The following is a 23,384-nucleotide window of genomic DNA, read 5'->3' on the forward strand; positions in this document are numbered from 1 at the left end:
TCTGTGAACATCTGCGTGCGCGGTTTCTTAACATATTCACTTGTAACAAATACCCTTTACCCACCAATTATTTGACCATAACGTCAATTGTTTTCCAAAATACCAAGGAGTACGTGCGGCGTTTTAATGTTATGTTGCCATAAACTATCAGCTTAGTCACCACGTTACACACAGCTGCTAAAAAATTCCAACGGTTATGGTTTCAACATTGAAACTGACGTCAGTATGAAACTTGTAAATCATTATTGTTTCAAACCAAAAATGTTGTTTAAGTTCTTGGTCTTTGTTTCGAAATTTATTGCGAAGAAAACATCGCATGAACGAACATTGCCTAGATTTTATTGGAAAATATCGACGTTAAATTAAAGTTGCAATATAAAACCACATAGCTCTGTTAAACGTGGTATTTCTAATTAAGCTCTGATTTAATTTTATGATTTTTACCAAGATATAAAAAGGCGAACATAACCGTGGTTGTTTTTGGACAATTCTGCCCAAAGCAATTTCAATTACGTTCCTTCAACGCACACAAAACTAAAACTTGCAAATTTGCAAACTTGCGATTGTCTCGTCATCAGTGTGAGTTGCAATCTTGTGCAACTAATCTTTCACGAGATGTACAAGTTGTGTCTTTCTTTTACTTTGGGCAAGCAGTGTATAATTTTTTGATTGTTTTTAAGAGTATCGGTTGCTGTATCGGCCCCGATCCGATATGTTCGGACATCCCATTCATCCTGATTGTATTTTCATCGCCCGAGACCACTAAAGTCTAGTAATAGTAATTGACAGGACCATGCAAAATGAATTAGGGTTTTCAGAATATAAAAGAGTTTTTTACAGACAAACCAGTGACTTTGAAACTGGAACAACATTCTTTAGGAATTATCACAAAATGCAGATTCTTTTTGTGAAGAAAGTTAGGATGCCCCGAGGCAGAATTTATTTAGCAACAAAAGCTATTCACGATCAAATTGTGGATATCATACCAGCAAATATAAACTGGTCGTTTTCGCTCCAAGTTCGTTACGGTCGATTATTAGATTTCTAAAATCATACATTTTTTATTGTTTATAAAGTAAAAGAGTCCAGCTGTATTTCATTCATGTTAAGAAAAATAGTGACAGTGTCAATTAGACGTTATGTTTATTCGAAAAAGTACCCTGCTCGTCCTGTTTTAAAACATGGACTCTGTATGCAATACCACAGAAAAGGGGATCACCAGGTTTTTCATTTGTAATTTTTGGTTTAACAACGACCACAAAACGCTTAAAACCGGAAGTCGACTACAAGCTCAAAAAACACCATTTTTTGTGCGCTAAAAAGACCCTTGGTCATTAAAAGATAAGGTTTGTATGAAAGTCTCTTTGATGTGATTGGCTACTCGCAGGTTTACACAAGTATCTTTAAGAACTTTTAAATATATGATGCTCTTGGTTGTTGTCCAATTTCGGACATGAATTTTATGAGGTAATCAGAATATGTGTGTGCGATGTTTCTCAATAAATCCACTCATAACAAATACAATTTTACCCATGCCAATTACTTGATCATTGCATCAAATTTTTTTCCAAATAAACCAGGAGCACCTGCGGCGTTTTGACTTTCTGTTGCCATAAACTGGCTTATCAACTTAGCCACCACGGTTAAGGTTCCCGCATTGAAACTGGCGTCAGTATGAAACTTTTTTAAACCCATGTGAAACTTGTAAAACCCCACAAGCCTAAAAATACCGTTCTGTTTTTTTGTTCTTGGTCCTTGTTTCTAAATTTATTGAGAAGAAAACATCGCATAAACGAACATTGCCAAAACTGTATTGAAAAACATCGACGCTGAATCAAATCTGTAATCCAAAACCCAACAACGATGTTTGTTGATCGTGGGAAAAAAATGGCCAAAGTGCGTTAACATATAATTTAAACATTGCTCTTAATATTTACCAGTAAACAGCAAATGTCAATCAATGGGATAATGAATTTGTGTTATTGTGTACCCTCGTTCGCGGCACAAAAACGTTCTTCAGTGGTGAAGTTAACGTCTTGAAAACACACACCAAGATAACAAAAGCAGAAAAAATCGGAATTTAGTTTCCAGGATTTGAAATTCCATTTTAAATAAATAGGAATTACTTAATTGTGGTTTCGGATTTATAGTGCCTGCTTGTTAAATTAATTGATCAAAAAAGAGACACAACTATCTATCGTTTAACTCTGTAACGTAGTCAAGGTCTCAGGTGCACCACAAATTGAACGGATGCACGCAACAGTATGACAGCGAAACAAGTGAACCTGGGAATAGAACTGACAAATATGCAGTCTTGTTAAATTTTGTTTAAAAAAAAAGTTAACAAAGTGCTGGGGGTAATTTTTGTTTGTTGACATCAATTTTCACGTAATGATCATAAATTTGGTGCATTTTTTTCAACAACACTTCTGTTGGCTCGGAGAAAGAAATTTAGCTGTGACGTCAGAAATCCGTTGACGCGCGAACCGCGAACGCAACAGAAAATAAATTGTTTTTTTTTTTTTGTTGGTTATTTACGTTTAGATGTCCAGATTCTGTTAGTGTCACATGGCATTGATGTTTATAACCTTTCAACAATTTCATGTTTCTATTTGATAATTATTTTTTCATTATAAGTTCAAATTGGGCTGCGAAAACAAGTTGTTATTTTTTAGGGAATTAAAGCATAACTATTGGTATTGTAATGGCGTCTAATCAGTCTTGATAACCACTTGCCTTAAATATTTTGTTATTATATTGTGATAAAAATGCAATTTAATGGAAATCCCGGATTGGAAAAATGCATTTCACAGAGAATTTTTCCTTTGTGGTTGCAATGTTTCAAAATTTGGTTGACAATATGCTCAAAAAAGATTAATGAATCACATTTGTACATTTGATCCAGATTAAAAAGTTTGTATTTTTTTGCATGGAGAATCCTTTGTCGGTGAACATGAATTGTGCAGACAAATCTGCGCATTAGTTTAATGATTTTGTACAGATTGGTAAGAAAGTTGTAGTTCACAATTATATCTTCATAATATACCCCGCCCCACCACTGGAAATTTGAACACTATGCACCTATGATTGTGAAAATTTGCATGTAGGATTTATGTCAATTTTTCCAATCATTTTACATTACTGTCTTTAAAACTTTATTACCTCTCACAGGACAAAATTGGTTTGCAAACTTTGAGGACAATGCCACGAGAAATTATAACCTTGCAAATTGGGCAGTGTGGTAATCAGATAGGATTTGAATATTGGAAACAGCTCTGTCAAGAACATGGAATCCGACCTGATGGCATCCTGCAAGACTTTGCAACTGACGGAACTGACCGCAAGGATGTGTTTTTCTACCAGGCAGATGATGATCACTACATACCACGATCGGTGCTTATCGATTTGGAGCCAAGGGTAATCAACTCAATAAAAAACTCGGAGTTTGCTAATTTGTACAACCCAGAAAACATATACCTATCTGAACATGGAGGTGGTGCTGGCAACAATTGGGCAGCAGGTTTTCACTCAGGAGAAAAGATCCATGAAGAACTATTCGACATAATTGACAGAGAAGCTGATGGCTCAGATAACTTGGAAGGCTTCATGTTGTGTCATTCTACGGCTGGAGGCACTGGTTCTGGCCTTGGTTCTTACATGCTTGAAAACCTAAATGATAGATACCCAAAAAAGCTTATTCAAACCTACAGCGTTTTCCCAAATCAAGATGAAGTGTCTGATGTAGTGGTGCAACCATACAACACAATGCTCACAATGAAGAGATTGACGCTACATGCCGATGCCACAGTTGTTTTGGATAACACTGCCTTAAATAACATTGCAACTGAAAGACTGCACATACAGAATCCATCATTTTCACAAATCAATAAAATGGTGTCAACTATTATGTCAGCTAGTACTGCCACACTCCGTTACCCAGGTTACATGAACAATGACCTCATAGGATTAGTTGCATCACTCATTCCAACCCCAAGGTAATTTATACTGTTCTATTTAAAAAGATTTGTTCTTATGGCACATAAGTTACGAGAGTTATTTTATTGTAACCAACGTTTCGTCCACCATCCGGCGGATCGTAACTTATGTGCCAGAAGAACAATTCTTATTAATTTACTATGCCTGGCAGCAAGAATAGCACGGAAATATTCTATGTATCAACATTGTTCTTATAATGCAAAACCACTTACATGTATATACTATGTTGTGTAATTCGAAAAACTATGATGTTTCTAAAAACACACATTTTTGTTAAAAAAATAGGTTTTTATTATGTTTTCTGTGCAAACAGACTTCATTACCTAATGACGGGCTATACACCATTGGTGACGGACCAAGCAATGGCATCTGTCAGAAAAACCACTGTACTCGACGTGATGAGAAGGCTGCTACAACCCAAAAATATGATGGTGTTCACTGGCAGGGAGAGAATGAATCAGCATTGTTACATTTCTATATTGAATATCATCCAAGGCGAAATCGATCCAACTCAAGTTCACAAAAGTTTGCAAAGGATCAGAGAGCGGAAACTTGCACAGTTTATCCCCTGGGGCCCAGCCAGTATTCAGGTGGGTGTGTTGTCACTTTCTTTGCATATTTAATGTATTGCAATGAACCACATTTGTCATTTAAACACATTATGGCTTATCTCAAAACCAAATTTATGGTGACGCTAATAAGCTAGTGAAACATATACCATTGCTTCAAACACAACTCCTTTCCATTTTGGCTAGGATATGATTTTAATTACCAGTATAATAAATTTTGCTCTCATTTTGTTACAATAGTTTGTTCGCATTTTTAACGTACAATACATGAAACAGTTTTAAAATTGCTAAAAAAAGACATAAAAAAATCACACCTGTTGAAAAGATAGATGTATCAACATGGAAAAAATGCAAAACTATTTATCTTATATAACTTTAACTGAACTACTGTGAGACAATAATGTACAACTAAGTAATTCTCCCATGCCATGATAAATATTTGCTTATGCAGCAAAGAGTAGTTGGATGCTTTAGGGGAGGTGGAGCTAAGTATTATAAAGACAAAACATTTTCAGGTTGCTCTGTCAAGAAAATCGCCCTACGTATCATCGGCACATCGAGTTAGCGGCCTAATGCTCGCAAACCACACCAGCATCGGTGCACTTTTCAAGCGAGCAGCACGGCAATTTGACAAGCTGCGAAAAAGAGAGGCGTTTCTGGAACAATTCCGCAAGGAGGCGATGTTTACCGAAAACTTGGATGAAATGGACGCGTCACGTGAGATTGTTCAACAACTTACCGATGAATACGAAGCTGCAGCGACCCCGGAATATCTTAACTGGGGCGAAAAAAGCGCGGCTTGAAGCATTTTGTTTAGTTGTGTTACCAAGCAATTTTAGTGTATGGTTTCGAATATGGATCCTGGAAAAACTTGATGTTGATGTTGCCAGATGTGGGTTCGCCAAACTGCTGAAATGTTTCAAGTCGGTTGTACAACTGTGTAGTATTGTTTTCTATAAATTTGCCGCTTTTGTATGACTGTGTTGTACCTATCTTGCTTGTGTGCGAGCTTGAAACCGGCTAGTCTATAGTTGTTGAGCGTGCTAGTTGCAAAGTAGCTGGATACGCAAACCAGCAAACATGTAACGTTTCGCTTCCGGTTTTAGTATGTTTTGCGTTGGGGGAAACACCCCTATTTTTGTGGATCTGAAAGAACCCTTCAATATAATTGCCCCCTGTGTGGTCAGTGAACTGAAAGGTTGTGTTTAAAAGTAATGACACAGCTACTTAACTATAATTATTTTAAAAAATAGCTTAAGATAGACGCGGGTTTTTACAGAAGATTAAAGTTGAGTTTGAACCATTGCGAACACACTCCAACAAATGCGACAAAAATGTGTGCATTATTTACGTATGGTTGAGCTGAAGGACTGATTTAAAAACCATTCCTTTGGTGAAACCAGAGGACTACAGACGGGTGGTTGGCAGCATTGGTCACGTGCCCGACCCGTATAACTTGCAGAAAACCTGATCGGGATTCGTAACCAGGATATCCCGGGTAAAAAACACTAAAACAACTAGAGGACTCTTTAAATAACATCCGCGTGGTAACGCTAGAGGACTATTTAAATGAAAATCCGCGTGGTGGAACTAGAGGACTTTTTTACTGTCTAAAAGCACACAACGTACCAATGATTGCAAATCTTTGCGGGCGATTGACAACTATGATCAAAGCGGCGACCCATATACTGGGAAGTAAACCTGATCAAGGTAAGTGGCCAGGATATTCTGGGTTCGAATCCCGATGTGTTTTAAAAAGGCATACCTTATGACAGCAGTGTGGGACCTTCGCGTGGGCGTTGAACTTTCCAGCCATGACGTCATAGTTCACTCGCTCGTAACATGAGCCGAAAAACCTTTGACCTGAATATTAAAACGACATGACAGACTTTATGTCAACTTGTGGCGCCACATAAGAATGTTTGAGATTTTTCCTGTCCCGGTGCAACCGTAAAAGTTTACTTTCAAGGATTTTGTTTTTTGTCAAAATTATCCAGCCAATAAATACCAGATTACCGATATTTTATCTGACCATGGGAAAAAATAGACATACAACCAAGAATACGACTTAAAAGGCAACTTTTTGGCAAAAATGTCAAAACTGGAGTTCTTACCTCTAATCTTGCAGGTAATGTTTAAGTAAAAATGCTTCGGATAAGGCGGAAGAAGCGTTGTCTGAGCAAGAGGGGTCATCAACCTTGGAACAGAAAGAACAGCATAATGAACAGCAAGAAGAAATAAATAACGAACAAGAGGAATTAAAAGTTGTTGATGGACCGAAGATTGGAGCTGTTGATCCTTCGAAGGAATCTGACAAAATTCCTGAAGGTTCCGTGCAAGAAGAAGAAGTTCCAGACAAGTTAGTTAATGAAAATCAAAAGAAACAAGATGAGGTACAAAGAGATGACGCTTCCATTGCTGCCGCTCCAGCTGCAATGAATGTCGCAGAGACCCAAGAAACACCAGATGTTACAACTGAGGAGGAATTTCCCCCACCTCCGCCTGATATGCTGGATGACGATTTGATCCTGGATGAATCTAATATAAAGAGTGGATGGAGTAGTTTCAAAATGCCAAGACTAAGAAAAACTTCGTGGTTTTCAGGGTTGTGTTCAAGTAAAAAACTACAGCGATGGAGTAACGTAACCTAATTTGGAGTTCGCCTCAACGAAACATGAATCACTTTTGAATGATGTGGATGATGGCCGAAATTATGTAAATATGACTTATCACTGCTGTACACATTTACTTCGATGCGCGCAATAAAGTGTATACCAGTAATAAAAAATATTTGTTTTTGATGTGACAAAAAACTTATACTCAACTGCTGGTTCTCAAAACAATATAATTAACTGCTGGTTCTGGGTACTTAGCATACAAAAGTGAGTATTCCTATCAAATGAAAAAGTTTTAGTTCAAATATAAAAATTAATACGCGTTCAAATGTCATTCGGTGTCATAAATTTAATCAAATCACGTTTATTTTGTTCGCAAAGTTAATATACGCACATGAACAAAAAAATGATACATCAAATGGTATGGGGAGCTACAATACCATAAGGGTTATCATGTTAGGGGCCCGTGTGAAACAATACATAACTTGATTGAAAAATAAACGCGTATTTGCAAAAGCTTTTGTTTCCATCAAGTTAAAGTTATAACTCTGAGCACACACACGCAAGTTTTAATTAGATTTTCAGGACTGCGTCAAAATTTCGACAACATCTTTCATTATATGTGTTAACACTATGTCTAACCAATCGCCACTGTACGTTTGGATTATACACGATAAAATGGTATGGCTCAATCCAACAAACCAAACAACGCGGCACGAACGAAAAGCTGTAGACTGGAAATTGAGCGGATTTGTTTAAAGCCAAAATCGGTACAGGTCATGGGGCGTTATATTTTTTATTTTAAAGCGAAATAAGAGTTTGACCAATCTGTTTGCACAACTGTGTCAGGACCGAGTTTACAATTTCAACCCGGTCTATCATTATCTGTGCAAGTGGATATTTCAAACAAATAAAACGCAGCAAAGTTACAGCGATGGTTTCTAAACCAAATCGTAAGTAAATTAATATTTTTCACGTTTCAAGATATTAGAATTAATAGCTGTTTGAACGTTTAATTATTTCTGTTGGAGACGTAAAGAAATTCAGCGATTTCTTTTTAGGCATGCTTCTTTTCATCAAATATTTCAATTAGTTTTCTTTCCATTTTGTCCAGATCGTAGTACCAGGGACCCCAGCCCCCTTCAAACACGACAACACCATCTAACACGATGTACAGCCTTTCCGGCACGGCTCCGTACGCAAGACAAGCCTCATCCTGCATGTTGTCGACTAGAAGAGGCACGTCCAGTTGTGGAATTGCGTCAAGAAGCATTTGGGCGGCGTGTGCGCGTTCCTGAAACGACCGGTGGTTCTTCATTTGGAATTGATTGCCTGGAACAACCCATCCTTCCAACGGATGAGCTTCTCGTATATACACGACAACAAAATCGGCGTCCCGTCGATATTTGTTGACAATTTTGGCAAAGCTGTTGATCTGTGAAATAAAATTGGGAGCATGGAATAACTTGTAAACTAGGAAGGCACAGAAGCCTTTGTAAAAGAAAGGTCATGAAAGTGGCAGTGGTTAAGTTAAACACTGCCAGGCCTGGCTTGACACATAGCACATTTTTAACAGCATCTGCCTTAGCGAATGTTTCGCAAAATAATATTACATCACCAATACTGGCGCGTTTAGGCGCCATTAGAACCGGTCAAATCGGACCCACATTCGTTTTTTAATTTCCAGGACCGTCCTTATTGTATCATGCGAAGATGGCGACATCTGTCAAAAACCCAAAAAACTATATCTGATTGAATCAATTCCGATTCAGACAGAAATGCAAAGGCAACTAACGAATATCCACAACGGTGCGCTGTACAAGCAAACTACCCTTAAAAAATCAAAACGGAACGGATGGATCCTTAGGTACGGTGTGTTTAACGCGACCTTTGACCTCATTTGCTACATGTGATAGTGATATCACGTCGTACGTAATGATATCTGAATTATGTCTTTCCCGCCGAGCATACAATAATCCGCATTATCAATTCAGCATTAAATGTTATGTGTAAACTGCATAGTGCTGGTGTTAACGTGGCCACACAAAAACTACAACTTTATGATCTTGTGCACAACGTATGCGAGCACTTGAGACCGCTAGTTTAAACACACATTAAACTTATGAAGACTTCCCTTTAGGTTATTTTATGTGTGACCTTATAAGACGACTCTGCGCCACCATTTTGCAAACGCGCACCCACTGGCAGAAACGCACCTGGGCATTTCAAGTTATTTTTCGGTGATGTTCGTAGAACAGCCAATGGCCGAAAGGCTGGATGTGTGCGAAGCAAAAAGGCTGAACCGCACACAAGCCTTAATAAACATTCAAAAAATGATCCTCCCCCGAATTCGTTAGCAGTAGTTTTGCTTGATGTTGCTGTGTGTTTTTATGGATGAAGTTCATCTTTTACCATTAGTTTAAATGTTGTTCAATGACGTCGTGCGTTTATGCTGAGGGTCGCCATTACTATTTTACGTGCTCACGTGATTCGCACTCGCTTATCTTTCTGCCTCCGGTGTTGGAGAGCCTTGCACAGCAGTGCAGTTCGTAGTTATGTAGATACAGTGGTAGGGACCACAGTGTTCAACGTTTCGTTTTATTTTATTTGCTTGCCTACTTTGCGTACAGGTAGCTTCGAGTGCTTTATTGTATTTTATTTGCAGAAACTGATGATGCCTATGTAGGCGAAATGGATTTTTCATATTTCAAAAATAAAACGACTGACGGTAATCAGAAACAATTCGTTCCAAACATTTTTGATTTCCACATAGTGCTTAAAGACCCCTAAAAAGCTAAAAAGCAATATTAAACCGATCGTTTCCTTTAGTACAGTTTGAACTTGTATGTTGTTTGTGTGTTGTATTGCATTTTATGTTATAAAGGTAATATTATTAGGTGATATTGCGATAAATAAGTTTATTTAGGCTTTATCTGGGATGTAACATTGCTGCAAATACTTTCAACGGCTTCCTGAGACCCGCAAAAAATGTTTGTTTTAAACGGACGTTTCAACAAAACTAAACAGGAAACCTTTCTGACAGTTTGATAGATGTTTAGTATCAACCTTCTCCACTATCATGCCAAATTTGGACCCAAACACTTCAACGATTTTTTAGTTTTAGGCAAACGTTTGTTAGGTGGGCCTTGTACCTGCAGGTACCTTACATCAAAAAGGCCATACAACACACATTCATCACTTTGCACAAACCTTTGCCATAAACGGTGGTCATGTGCACGACCCGAAGTTGATAACCAAAGGTCGGTGTTTCTTCATAAACTGCAAAAGCGGTCGATCCATGGAAGCTTTCAAGTCATTCACCATCATATTTGGTGCTTTCTCGCCAAGCCTGACGTTGCGGCTCTGCACTAGTTTGCTTCGTAAAACTTCGGGGAATGTGGTCGTCTGTGAAAGAATACTGTCTTCGTTTTCATTACAATGAATATCGCAAGTTAAAAATATGCCGAGATATTGTCCAATTTGTTTTTGCAAAGAAAACTTAATAACTCCAAGTGTATCAAACGCAATCATGAAAACAGGCCCATCTAAACTTGGGTCTATACAAATATCAACATATTGCTATATGGTCTCGTTATAAGTCAATACTTTAGGAACATACTCATTAGGTTGGGCCCCATATACCGGCTTTCAAATTACCTTTACAATTGTTTCCCTTCTTCTCATTTTGATGCCAAAGATTTTCTCCAGCATACATGGTATTTTAAGTAATTGAACAATATCCATTATCAGCAAAATAAAAATCACCTTTATAGCCGTGAGCAGAGCCCAGGCTATATGCCTTACAGCCATTTCGTTGTAATGTAGTACTACAGTCTGCCCTGACAAAATGTGCTGTCTGAGGTGAAGTTCTCAGCATCGATGATCAAATATTGCGCGGTTATGGTTAAATATTAACTAAAGTCCGAAGTAATGACCAAACTTTGTAGCTCATTGCAAGGGTGTCAAACACATTTAGTGCTGTTGGTCATATTTACCTTCCTTGGTAATGCCTTGTCTAAATACGTTTCTATTTATTATGCATTTAACTGGTCATTTCAATAAATTCTAATTTAACAAACTCAACTCTTGGTTGGCTGTTTGACGTCTGTTTAAGTATGCAACGTATGCCGCTATGGGTTACTCTTTAGGTAAGGCGTTGAGTTTCTTAGCGAACCTCAATTTAGAATTTATATAATTTGGTAATCTCCTTTCTTCTGGTTTTTTTAACAATTCAATCTTCCAATTAAGATTTATAAATTTTTTTCTTACCAAGTGCCATTATGGAAACACAAGGCAGGCAACGTTAACTTTTTACATGAGCAGTTAACGTGGAAACCGATGGAAAATAAAATCAGCATCAGAATAAAATGACCAAACCCAAAACTGCAACGCAAGCAGTCCAGAACAGTGGAGAAGCGTTATTCGCTGTAGCGAATTTAACGCCACATGAGGCGCTCGCGCCAAAAATGCATTGTTTACATAGAGGAAGCCGCCTTATATTGCAGATATCGAATAGTTTCAAACATAGGAGAATCCACAAATTACGTTACCTCAAAGGTCAGAACAAGGTTTCACATCAAACAAAAATATGTCACTGTGACGTCACAAACCAAATTCTTATTTGTCCTTGGTCATCGCAAAAGCAAAGGGTACAGCAGCAACGGCACTACTCTGTACTTTGATAAGACGGGGATGGTGCGTTTCTTTGCTCATTGACATTACATGACGTCCTTTTGAGTGTGTCAATGTCATAACTATAACCTCACCTTGTGTTGACTTTAATTTGATGATTCCAGCATTTCTAGTTACGAACTATATTACGAAATATACATTAGTGGTTGATTGTGGCAAATTAATTACATCATATGACGCGCACTCGTAAGCAACGCTACTGTCAGACAAAATGTAGTACTATCACAGAATTACTGTATTGCATAATTAGCCAATTTTGTCGGTCTTTGCCAGCCTCAAAATTCAATTTCTTTTTCTGTGAGTGGACAAACAACAATGCTTAATTGACGATTTGTCTCTGTCGTGTTTTGAAAAGTTCATGTATAACGTTAGCGATAATAAATGCTTTAACTAGGGATGCACCGAAAGTTCGGTTTGCCGAATTTATTCGGCCGAAACTAAGGTTTTCGCAATTATTCGGTTTCGGCCGAATATTTCTGCAAAATTCGGCCGAAACCGAAACTTTTTTACTGCATGTAACGCTGATACGCTAAGTTTAGAAAAGGTTAGAATCCTTGTTTAAACTGTAAGAATGTGTTGGGTAAAGAGATAAAAATCAAGTTATAGCAGTTAGAACAATACGCGGTTATTCTTTATGAGCCAAAAAAGGCTGTACGATAAGATTAGATCCAATCCAGCACATGTTTTGTTTAAATTTATTGCGTTGAAAGAGATGATATACCAAAATTAGTTTCGGTTTATTCGGCCGAATTAATTCGGCAACTTTTTCCGAATATTCGGTTTCGGCCGAATATAAAAATAGCTGTTTCGGTGCATCACTAGCTTTAACCACAAGAACACCCTGTCCCAGTAACTGTTTTATTATTACGCAACTAAATAAGACGTAATAGGTCGAAACAGCGCCCATTTCTCTGCAGCTCAAATTAACAACAAAATCCGTTATTTGCGCTTGTTCACTAGTAGTGCTCCTGAACTACTAAACCAGAGTTTTATACAGTTTTCCATTCCTACGAGCAGGGTGTCGATTTATGCCTTTTTCGCCGTTCTAAGTGTTCGAAACGCGACGCCACTGTTCGACACGGGCGGCGTGAATAACTGTTAAGTTACCAGTATGCAGTACCGCGAACAGACCAATTAAGCCTAACGTATCGGTTGCGCCAATCTTGCAACATTCACATCGATCTTACTAGTTTTCTTTTTTCGAAGATTGGACGGCAACGATTTTCCTATTAACATGTAGTTGTCAATTTTTTTGCCATTGCCATACATGCTGGTGGCAAAAGTGGTTCGAAGACGTTGGTACCAGTATAAGTCGTTTAATTTCGAAGCGCAAACAATTATTTGGGGAGAAATTTTTTTTTCGACTCTCTATTAAACAACAGCATTTAACTGAACGGTTGCGTAGTGTTGAAAACTTAATGGCATCGTCGTTTGGGATCCCACCCAAAAAAAATTTGTTTGCTTAGATGGCTAAATAAACGCAACCGCAATAAATTTTGGACAATACTAACCATTGTTTCCGAACATGGAGCATTGTTATCGAACACGTGGCATTGTTACCAAACATGTTGCATTTTTACGAAACAAGTATGATTATTTCGTTCAATCGGATGTTATGAGACATAGCAGCCTATAGCATGCAAGATTTTTAATTGTTTTGTCGTTTTTTAACGTGTATTCTAAACTTATGTAAGTACAAGAAACCTGTAATCGAAATAAGCCTCATGCGTTAGTTACCAGATAAGACATTTTTGCTATTCGACACGCACGACAATTTTTCTCAAGATGTTCGACACGCAATAAAAAATCGACGCCCTGCCTACGAGCAAGGCTTGCTGCCAGCACTCGCACGTCTAAAGCGCCTTCTACGACGTCACGAAACAATGAATGTCGCTTTCGCACGATTACGGTCGCAACGGTTTAAACGTAACTTTGATCAGCTGTATCTCAGAAACCAGTCGCCGTGTCAAGCTATATTTTTCGCAAAAAATGTTTTAAATTTATGACCATCAATGAGTTTAATTATTGATATGTTTTATTTTTCCGTGTCACATGCACTTTAAGCACACAATGTACAAATGATTGCGTATCTGGACTAGCGATTGCCAACATTGATCAAAGCGTTCGGCGACCCATACACCGAGAAGAAAACCTGATCTGGATTTGTGGACTGGATATTCAAAAAAAGCGTATCTTGTGACAGCAGTGTGGGACCTAGTACGCGTGGGCGTTAAACTTCCCAGTCATGACGTCATAGTTCACTCGCTCGTAACATGAGCCGAGTAACCTTCGACCTGAATGTTGAAACGACATGGCAAATTTATGTCAACTTGTGGCGCCACACAAGAATGCGTGAGATTTTTCCTGTCCTGGTGCAACCGCAAAAGTTACAAGCATTTTGCTTTTTATCAAAATTATCCAGCCAATAAATACAAGATTACCGATATTTTATCTGACCGTGGGCAAAACATAGACATGCAACCAAGAATAGGACTTACATAAAAAGGCATTTTGTTATCAAAAATGCCTGGAGTTCTTACCGTTAATCTTGCAGGTTATGTTGAGGTAAAACAACTTGAACGAATTTTCAGGCTTGAATCCGATAATCAAGTATAAGAATACAATCGATGCAAGCAGGTAACAACGGTTTGCAGATCGCACGAAGTTTTCCAACGTGTTTAGGAACAAGGTAAAACACAGGGACGCGGCCATGTCGCTGTACTTCATCCATATAATTCTGTATGACGTAGAATTCTGTGCGATTGCCAACGCTATATTTTAGTGTAGTGTCTCAATTCAAATATTTACCCACAAATAACAGGTGGTTGCTTTGTCCACAACTCACCGTCACCATTCGCAAAGCGTTTTATATTACACAGACTTCTGTGTGAATCAAGTATGTCGACCTTGGACTTCTGCGTGGTACACTTATCATAAAAGCTTTTGGGAACTACGCATGCGCTGTAAAGCATATTGGTTCAAATTCCTTTTTTACCGAAACTTTTAAAGGAACGGAAACCACCATTACACATGGCGTAACATTTATTTAGTTTCCCATGTATGCTGAGGCGTGTGGCAACGACGCTACGGCGTGTTGAAATTCCAAGTAAACATACGCTTCGGCAGCGACATTCAATCCTCAACCGCTTCGTTTGTCACTCAATAGTTGCAGGCTTATATCGGTTGTTCTCAACCTTTTCGCGCTTGCAGACCGTTTTAAATTGAATTTTATGGCCAAGTAAATTTCAATTTAGTTTTGTAAAAATTCAAAAGCTTGATATTAAAAAATTGTGCACTTCCCACTGTCAGAGGAAATCCAATAAATATGAAAATGATACATTTAGGGGATAGGCACAAAAACTTGTACGAAAAACAACAGACTATATCATGTTTGACTTCCAACAAAATTTCCAATTTTTATTTAATGTGAAGTATAGGCCATACCCCGTATATTAGCTACGCACTTGTACTTTATGACTACTTCACGGGGCATTTTCCTTGTGTGAAGTTTGGCACATTCTGTAGTTTTGACAAATTTCCAACCGATACACACGAACAATGGAAACCATGCACGTTCGGGCAGGCCCACACCTACCTGCAATCTAAATCTCGATGGTTACCATCGATATGGTTTACACAAAACAGTCAAATAGACTTACGGAGGTGGAAACCTTAACTTGTCGAGTCGCGTGGAGGTCGCATTTACCTCTGTTTACCGAGTAAACATCGATACTTATTCTGTGTGGGTTTTTTTCTTTGAACAACTTGGCGGATACTTGGAATCTTCGCAATGTTGCGGAAAAACCCTTTGGTTGAAAGTGAAGTCCCCAAGCTAATCCCAGCTCCCTAGTACGTGATGTTTGTAAAACAAGCACAGCAATTACCGCTGTAAAAGAAAAAGCAAATATGTCGACCAGGCAGAAGAATTGTCGCACCTGCGTCGTCAACTTCTGATTGCCTTGGACAGATTTAGATGTCGCGAATTGTCGGGAAATACCAAACCACTCCCCCACCGACGCACAACCCAACAAACAAAGGACTGTTTCGCAAGAACCTGAGCATCGCTTCGTGTATATAAAGACCGCTTTCCATGGAGTGGGTGTACAAATGTAGAACGCCAACTCGGGAAAAAGTAGTGAGAACATAGTAATTGGTCGCTTGTTAAGGTTAGAGGATGTAAACACCCTGTTTTCAATGAGATGGCAAGTGAGATAATACTTTACACTTGTGATGTAATATTTTTTGAATGTTTGGCAAAGCAAACGAAAAGAACTAAAAACTTCGTGCGATATTCTGTGAAGTTTTGTGATTCTACGCAGGCTACAAATGTTTCTGGTAAAATTGCCTTAATATTAAGACAAAACTAGATACAACATGTTAATTGGTTGAACAACGTATATGAATCCTTGTGGGCAATTACCATATGTTTGCAAAGCATTACTTTTCCGGACCATCATTAGATGTCGGCAGGGGGATTGAAAAGTATCGCCGAAATCGCACATCAAACAATTATGAAATATCTTATCTGCAATCTAGTTCCGTAAATCTACAATCATATCAACACAAATCTCCTCAAAACAAATTTACTCATACTCACACAGATGGTTCGCGAAATCAGCTAAGTTTGAATCATAAAGAATGCACTTTCACCTGATGCTTTTGCCTGTTGTGATTGCCTGCCTTTGGGGTGTGTGTCAAAGTCAAGAAATTGTGAATAGAATACCAACAAGACGACAAAATCCGTGCAATGTTACCTATCCATGTCCACTACAAGGTTTGATAATTTGATTAACGACGGCATAATACAATCAATTAGGAATTAAGTTTAATCTTAGAATGTTCTGTGTTACATTACAGCAAGTAATATTCGTACGTGCAGCAATAGGCACTAAGTTACGATTACTTTAAACAAAAGCAAATCAGAAGATATTCAAACACTGACCCGTATTGCTGGATAAAAATGCAGAAGGTTTCACGTTTTTTAATCAATGTGTTGACAGGTGGGGAATATCTGGTAGAACCACCACAAGTTTTCTCCAATAACGGAAACTTAGACTTTACTTTGGTTGTGGATGTTGGAGATTTTGTCGTGGATTGGATGACATTAAGGAGGAGGATGTACAACGGATCAATCTGTGGTCCAACATGGAACATCAGAAAAGGGGACAGCGTCAAAGTTCGACTGGTCAGTGCCTTATTTATTCAATAGATTATGGTATCTCCCGTTTTCACGCCTTACTGCCAACGGTGACCAAACAGACAACATATCCGCAAATTGGAAAAAAATATCTTGCTCTAGATAAAATGTATGGTTTCAGTTTAGAACGTGAAGTATTGTAAAATGGTTATTGTTTAAATGGTTCCAAGTATCCGCCTATTTATACCAGATAAACAAACTAACATGGCCTGACCCAAACTTCGGACATTTTCAACAACGGTTTCCTAACAGTACGAACCTCCACACCCACGGTCTCCATATCGGAAGCGAGGTAATCGTTATTTGCAACACTCATCAAAACATTTGTTTCAATTTTACATTGGTTTTGAGACCGCTCTAATTCAGCGCATCACATTTTACATTAATGAAATCTATGCTTGAATTTTACATTTGCGCTTCACGTCCTTTGTCAGGCTCCAGGCGATAACGTGTTCGTGCACGTTCGACCCGAACAGGAATTCACTTACAAATATTCGATTGAAGCGGAGCAGCCATCAGGAACGTACTGGTATCACCCACACTTACACGGTTCCACTCTGTTTCAAGTAAGTTATACCCGACTGTTCAACCAGCTCTGTTTGAATATGACACGATCGCTTTATTTAAATGATGGATGTAATGACATGTTTTAAACAGCAATAAATTACAAAGCATTAGCGAATCCAGAATTCCATATAGACAGTCTGGACAAAAACAAGCATTTTTAGCCTAAGTTAAATTTAATTCAAAAACATGGCCGATTTTGGCTGATGTTATTTTGATTACTTTGAGTTGATCACTTTTTTGTAGGCAAACGGAGATAGATTGTAATTTCAGGCACATCGGTACATCCAAAAACGATTAGTACCACGTCATGTTATCAACAATCCACATACTTTTAAAAAATGTATTTACCAAGCATATACCGTCTAAAAATGAGCACGCTTCTTAGAAATACGACGGTGTGGCAAACCTGGCCACAGCGTATGTCAACTTTTATTTTTACGTTTGTAGGTTCATAGCGGAATGGCAGGGTTTATAATAGTCGAGGACGAAGAAGCAGATTTGAGCGAGCAACTGAAGTCGGTATCGTGTCCCTTTAACTGTGAGCATGACGTCCAGCTTCTATTCCAACCAACTCTTCTTTATTCCAATATTCCAACAAGATACCAGATTTCAGCCATTCAGGAAGAGATTGGTGATCTTGTTGAAGAGTGAGTGCTACTGAACGTTGTACTGGAAAATATCGCTCGTTCCATGAGTAAATTATTTATCATTTATGCTCTATGTGCAGCTTAGGTCGCTACAACGTTTCGAGTGGAGGAACGTTTAGACAATGGATCGAGAATGACAACAATGGTGTCGATTATTTTACAACTAATGGACTAATAGAACCCGTTCTAAACATGACAACAGGCCAAATCAAAAGATTCAGGTAATTTAAGAAAGTGTGGCTACGGTATATGGTTAGTTCTAAACCGATATATCGCATTAATTATTTCAAAAAGATCCGTGTTAAAAATGTTAAACGTTTTTATGGAAAAGATGTTTGTTGTTTGAAGAATGGGAAACACTGGGGGCGGTCCTTTACTTGAAGTTGAGCTCGTTGACGCCTCAAGTGGTCAACCTGCGTGTGAGGTGTACGAGATTTCTCTAGACGGTGTTTATTTAAACGAGGCCAGAAAGCCACGATTAAACAAAACATTTTTGATGCCTTCGCAACGTTGCGATTGGCTTGTGATGTGTGACAAGCCTGGAACCTATGTGGTAAGTTCACACTGCCTTCATCAAGGTTTTTAAGCCAAACTAAATACATTTGTAGAAAATTTATATAATTTTTTTTTGTAAGATTCTTGTCCCTTGTACATGTATAAAAATATTGTTACAGATGAAATTATTGTGCAATGTAGGCACAGGTTTTTAAATCTAATCATAAATATGCGGGTTTACCTTTGAGAATGTATAGCTACTATACGACAATGCTTTAGATGCGTTCGAATCCCGCCCCCGAAGACGAGGCGTCGTTTGGGCCCGCTGTGCGTTGGAGCGGAACGCTTCTAACCATCAACGTAGAAGGAGGAGAAAATTTCACAGCGATTGACACCGCGTTGCCAGGACGACCGAGTTTCATTGGTGATTTTCAAAACGTCACGGATGAGGAAGTTGGCGGAAGATGGATTCTGGAATTGAGTCCCGCTTTTGGTCTCAACCGAGAACGTTTTACTTGCGAAGAAAATTACAGGCAAGTTGTAGGATTGACAGTTTGATTTCCAGTTCCAAGGACAGTTTGTAATCGACTGTTCATGTAATAGTTATCAATTTGACATTCGTGCCAGTTGTTAAAAACCTATTAAGTGATATAATTAGGTTTTTATTTAGGTACAAGATGGAAGAAAATGCAATACAGGAATGGCAAATTGTCAACACTTCCCCAACTATCGGGCATCCGATCCATATTCACGTCAATCATTTCCAAGTAAGATATTTCCAGACGTAACACTTTTACGCATCCAACCGTGATAAACACTTAAGACGCAGTTTGTCACAAAATAAACTGATAATTATTTTTCCTTTTGTTTTAAAGATCATCAACTTCCAACCATACACTGGGCCGGTAGGAAATCTGGATTTCGATACCTTGGATTGGAAGTTGTTTAGTCAAAATAACCAGACATGCTTCTATCAACACTCGAACTACGATCGTAAGTGCGCGTTATTTTAATCATTGCAAGCTGTATGTGATTACAAATAATCAGACACTTTATGCAGCCGCTGACTTCATTCCGTTTCCGGAAACTCAATATTCCGGTCATTATGAACGCTGGGTGGCGGGAGGGAGCGGAACTCTTGGCTACGCACAATCAGGGGAGTTCCGTGACGTAGTTTGGGTGCCTCCCCTATCCAACATTACGGTAAGTCGACGTAACGTAAAACAGCATCGTGACACTTGATACATTTCATTTGATTCCAGATAAGATTTCTTCCCGACAAATTCGTGGGTACGGTTGTGATTCATTGTCATTTTCTTAATCATGAGGACATAGGAATGATGCTGACCACTGAAATTGTTCCACAAGGTATATAAACTACTTTGGAGGTTACTACTTATTGCAACAGATGATTAACTTGATTTGTTAAAATGCAGGAGCTGATTTGGAAGCGGTGATTGCGTCAGGGAATTCATATCCAACCACTTGCGATGAATGTGACACATATCCTTTCATTAACATGCCTGACCCTTGCCCTGCATCAAATACTACGATCACAACCGAACTGGTAAACACAACTTTAAACAATGAACCAACTACGCATACGGGAGTTACTGGTGTTATTGAAACAACCAGCAAAGCAACAAGCAACATTCTTAGCAGGTATTGTAACTCTTTTCTTCATGTGATTTGGTTTTGTGTCACGCCAAAACAATTAGATCAGCGATTCTATAACAGTAGGCTCCATGACAAAATGTAAAGGGCTTCATGACCTGCCTTAAGCAAAGGCCACTGAATGCATCTGTATAGGTTTTGGGCAATAGGCGCAAGGAAATCAGGAAAGAGAAGAATTTTCTGAAACTTGTTTTGGATCATTTAGGTTTAGTTGCTTGAACTTTGGGCGTTTTTTGGCTTAAATACTCTTTATAAACGTGCGGATAAAAAAATTTGGAAACACTGCTGAAGGTGATAGTAGGAGTCTTTCACCTCTGTGAATCATTTAATGAACATTTCGCGCTTTTTGAATATCCATCAACTTTTATTTGACTCGTATATCTTGGACTCCATAAGATCCTACATCTTTTAAATCGACGTTACTCCAGTGCCAAAACGTCGTTACCGTATCTATTTTTATCGTATCATCAGCGTCGTTTTAAATTTTGTTACGGCCTCGTAAGCTTGCTTTCAGGTTGTGTTTCATCTATTTTCATGTCGAGTTGCGTGGCGTTGCAATTATTGCAGTGAAAAGTGCAAGCAAACAAGTCTAAAAATGGCCAACGCTTTTGAGTGCGTCGTAGTAACGCAATGTTACGATTAAGTGCGTCACCAGTCCGGAAAAGGGAACCACTTGGTTAACTGATACAAACCTTTTGTATGTTCATGTAATTGTTCCTTACGAAAGAAATGTTTTTTTTCTTTTAAGGTTACTTTGTGTCGTCGTGTCGTGCATGGCACTCTTACCCATGCTGTAAAAAACACGTAAGAAACTTTGGTTCTGGAGTGAGCCGAGCGAACTAACATCTACATGTGACGTAACAATCAAATGCTGCAATATTCAGATGTCAATAGTAAACCTTGGTAAACGATGCTGGCAATCGTCAATATATTTTTCGATTTACCATTTTTTAGTCTTTGCTTGATTTCTGTAGCTGCCATTATCTTGTATTACCGTGCTTATAATAAGCATTACTTCTTTGTTCGATGGTGACTCGTTTTCTACTACTATTTGCATTTATATATGTCCAAAACCTTTTGTGTGTTTGGCAAATGCTCTAAGCGTAATAAAGCATGTTTTATAGTTACTACAGGACACATAGAAGTTGATATCAGGGCCATTGAGAGAAAAAAATTGTGTCGTTGCGGGGACCTTACTTTCAGAGACCTCATTAATTGTGGGTGGGACAAGCCTTTACGCAAGAAATCCCTTATTTTCGAGCCAAACAATGGTGTCACTGGGCCCCTTTTCACAATTTACGGGCAATATAAATTGCTTTGGACCCTAGTGCGCCGCTCCGGCTGCACCTCTTTCTCGTGGGACCTGGCTGAGAAGCACTATCATTTCAGAACCCAAACTTTGCAGGTTTGCACATAGCTATGCCATAAGTAATTTGATTGTACGAAATTTATGTGACACTCCTGAGTGTTAATAATTACTGATCTACCCTATATATACATCGTTGATTCAGGTCGCTCGGACTTTGCCTCCCAAGTCAGCACATTAAACTGTTTACCAACTGTCGCTTGTCACCATAGCCTTTGACCCGTGCCTCAGTAAACTCATGCCTCAACAGTGCAAAAAAATTTTTTTTTTAACTGCATGTTGTTGTTTTTTCTTAACTGCATGTTGTTGTTTTATTCTTATGTGAATCAACGGGTTATGGATAACCTTTGATTTGTTGGAATTATGGAAAGATTGAATTTTCTCATTTCTTTGCCTAAACACTATTTCTTCGTTTTGACCAAAATTTTCGGCAGACACTTTTGAATCGCGTACATCTCTACAGCATAGGCTGCATGCCAGCCTGTTGCGGTCATGCAATCTACTTTTCCAAGTCCATGCACCAAGCGCTCGGTAAATGTTTGACCAGTGTTATTCCACATGTCGAAGTTCAGCAATATAGAAAGTCACGTAGGCACCACGGTATCGGCATTTAATTTAAAAGGCGTTTTGAAAAGTTTGCGGTGTAGAAGTCGCCGGCGATGTCATGCGTAACCCTATGTGCTGCTTCTTGGTAAATTTTAGCCCATGAAAACCTCGCTATCCAAATTATCTATCCGATGTTTATCTTATCGGCATTATAACTTATATTTGCTTTTTATTGAGAATGTATTTCGCACAGTTATGATAACATGCCAACCAGTAAACGCAAAGAATGGAAGCCACGCTCGATTAAGCACAGAAGAACTTGCATTCCAATCACCAAGCCTCGTGCCGTCCATCAGACATCAACCCGACAAATCGCATGTATCCCTATTTGTCCGGTAAACATTTACTCGTCTGGGCTCCCCTAAACAAACCACCAGCTAGCTTACCAGTTGGCTAGCAGCGACATATTTTGTGGGCAAGATTTGACAGAAAGACAAGGCCCCCATGTCATCTAGGAATTGCTCCATAAAAATCCCCTTCTCGCAGGATAAAGTGATGACTACTTTGTTTTGCGGAAAGAATTGAAAACTATTTGACTAGTTTGTTACGTGCGACCAAGAAGTAGAAAGAAACAGAATTTTTCTGAAAAATGAAGTGTGTGAAAAATAAAATCAAATCATGTGTATTTTGCGCAAAAAAACAATTACGCAGATGAACGATATACAAAGAAATGAAATGACATGAGCACCGATAGAATTATAAAGGTTAAGTCAGTAGATGGTCCCAGAAAAGTATTGTTGCACATAAGCTAGAACAAGTTAAATAGGGACACGAAAAAACACGCATTCGGTGAAGCTTGTAGGTTTGTTCACTCACGAAACTGACCTACTGGAGCTAGACGGTTGGAGTGGACCGTTATACAACGTCATTTTCCTTGGCGTTTTCATGTAACCACCACCATAATCAAGTCAAAAAGATTTTACCGCGTTGCGAGTACACACCGCAAAACACGAAGTAAGC

At 38.6% G+C, this 23,384-nt stretch overlaps 3 protein-coding genes across 3 annotated transcripts; 2 read left to right on the forward strand and 1 right to left on the reverse strand.

Annotated features, from left to right (window-relative positions):
* The first annotated feature begins 3,175 nt into the window (after positions 1-3,175).
* On the forward strand, positions 3,176-5,635 carry LOC145890600 (tubulin gamma-1 chain-like). The gene is made up of 3 exons (XM_082981717.1): positions 3,176-3,995; positions 4,310-4,586; positions 5,081-5,635. Exons 1-3 carry the CDS (start codon positions 3,202-3,204, stop codon positions 5,366-5,368), a joined length of 1,359 nt encoding a protein of 452 aa, XP_082837843.1. The 5' UTR covers positions 3,176-3,201; the 3' UTR covers positions 5,369-5,635.
* A 2,260-nt stretch (positions 5,636-7,895) lies between these two features.
* Positions 7,896-10,907, reverse strand: LOC145889839 (thyroxine 5-deiodinase-like). Its single transcript, XM_082980878.1, has 3 exons — positions 10,838-10,907; positions 10,391-10,585; positions 7,896-8,615 (listed from the first exon to the last, which is right to left on the reverse strand). The coding sequence occupies exons 1-3, from the start codon at positions 10,889-10,891 to the stop codon at positions 8,238-8,240; spliced, it is 627 nt and encodes a 208-aa protein (XP_082837004.1). The 5' UTR covers positions 10,892-10,907; the 3' UTR covers positions 7,896-8,237.
* Positions 10,908-16,510: 5,603 nt separating this feature from the next.
* LOC145890183 (multicopper oxidase mco-like) lies at positions 16,511-21,249 on the forward strand. Its single transcript, XM_082981213.1, has 14 exons — positions 16,511-16,646; positions 16,873-17,057; positions 17,260-17,361; positions 17,504-17,635; positions 18,084-18,283; positions 18,364-18,504; positions 18,632-18,836; positions 19,058-19,311; positions 19,449-19,545; positions 19,654-19,771; positions 19,839-19,981; positions 20,041-20,146; positions 20,215-20,440; positions 21,201-21,249. Exons 1-14 carry the CDS (start codon positions 16,511-16,513, stop codon positions 21,247-21,249), a joined length of 2,094 nt encoding a protein of 697 aa, XP_082837339.1.
* The last annotated feature ends 2,135 nt before the right edge of the window (positions 21,250-23,384 follow it).

The sequence above is a fragment of the Ascidia mentula genome, chromosome 2 (genome assembly GCF_947561715.1).
Source record: "Ascidia mentula chromosome 2, kaAscMent1.1, whole genome shotgun sequence".
In the NCBI taxonomy this organism is placed as follows: Eukaryota; Metazoa; Chordata; class Ascidiacea; order Phlebobranchia; family Ascidiidae; genus Ascidia; species Ascidia mentula.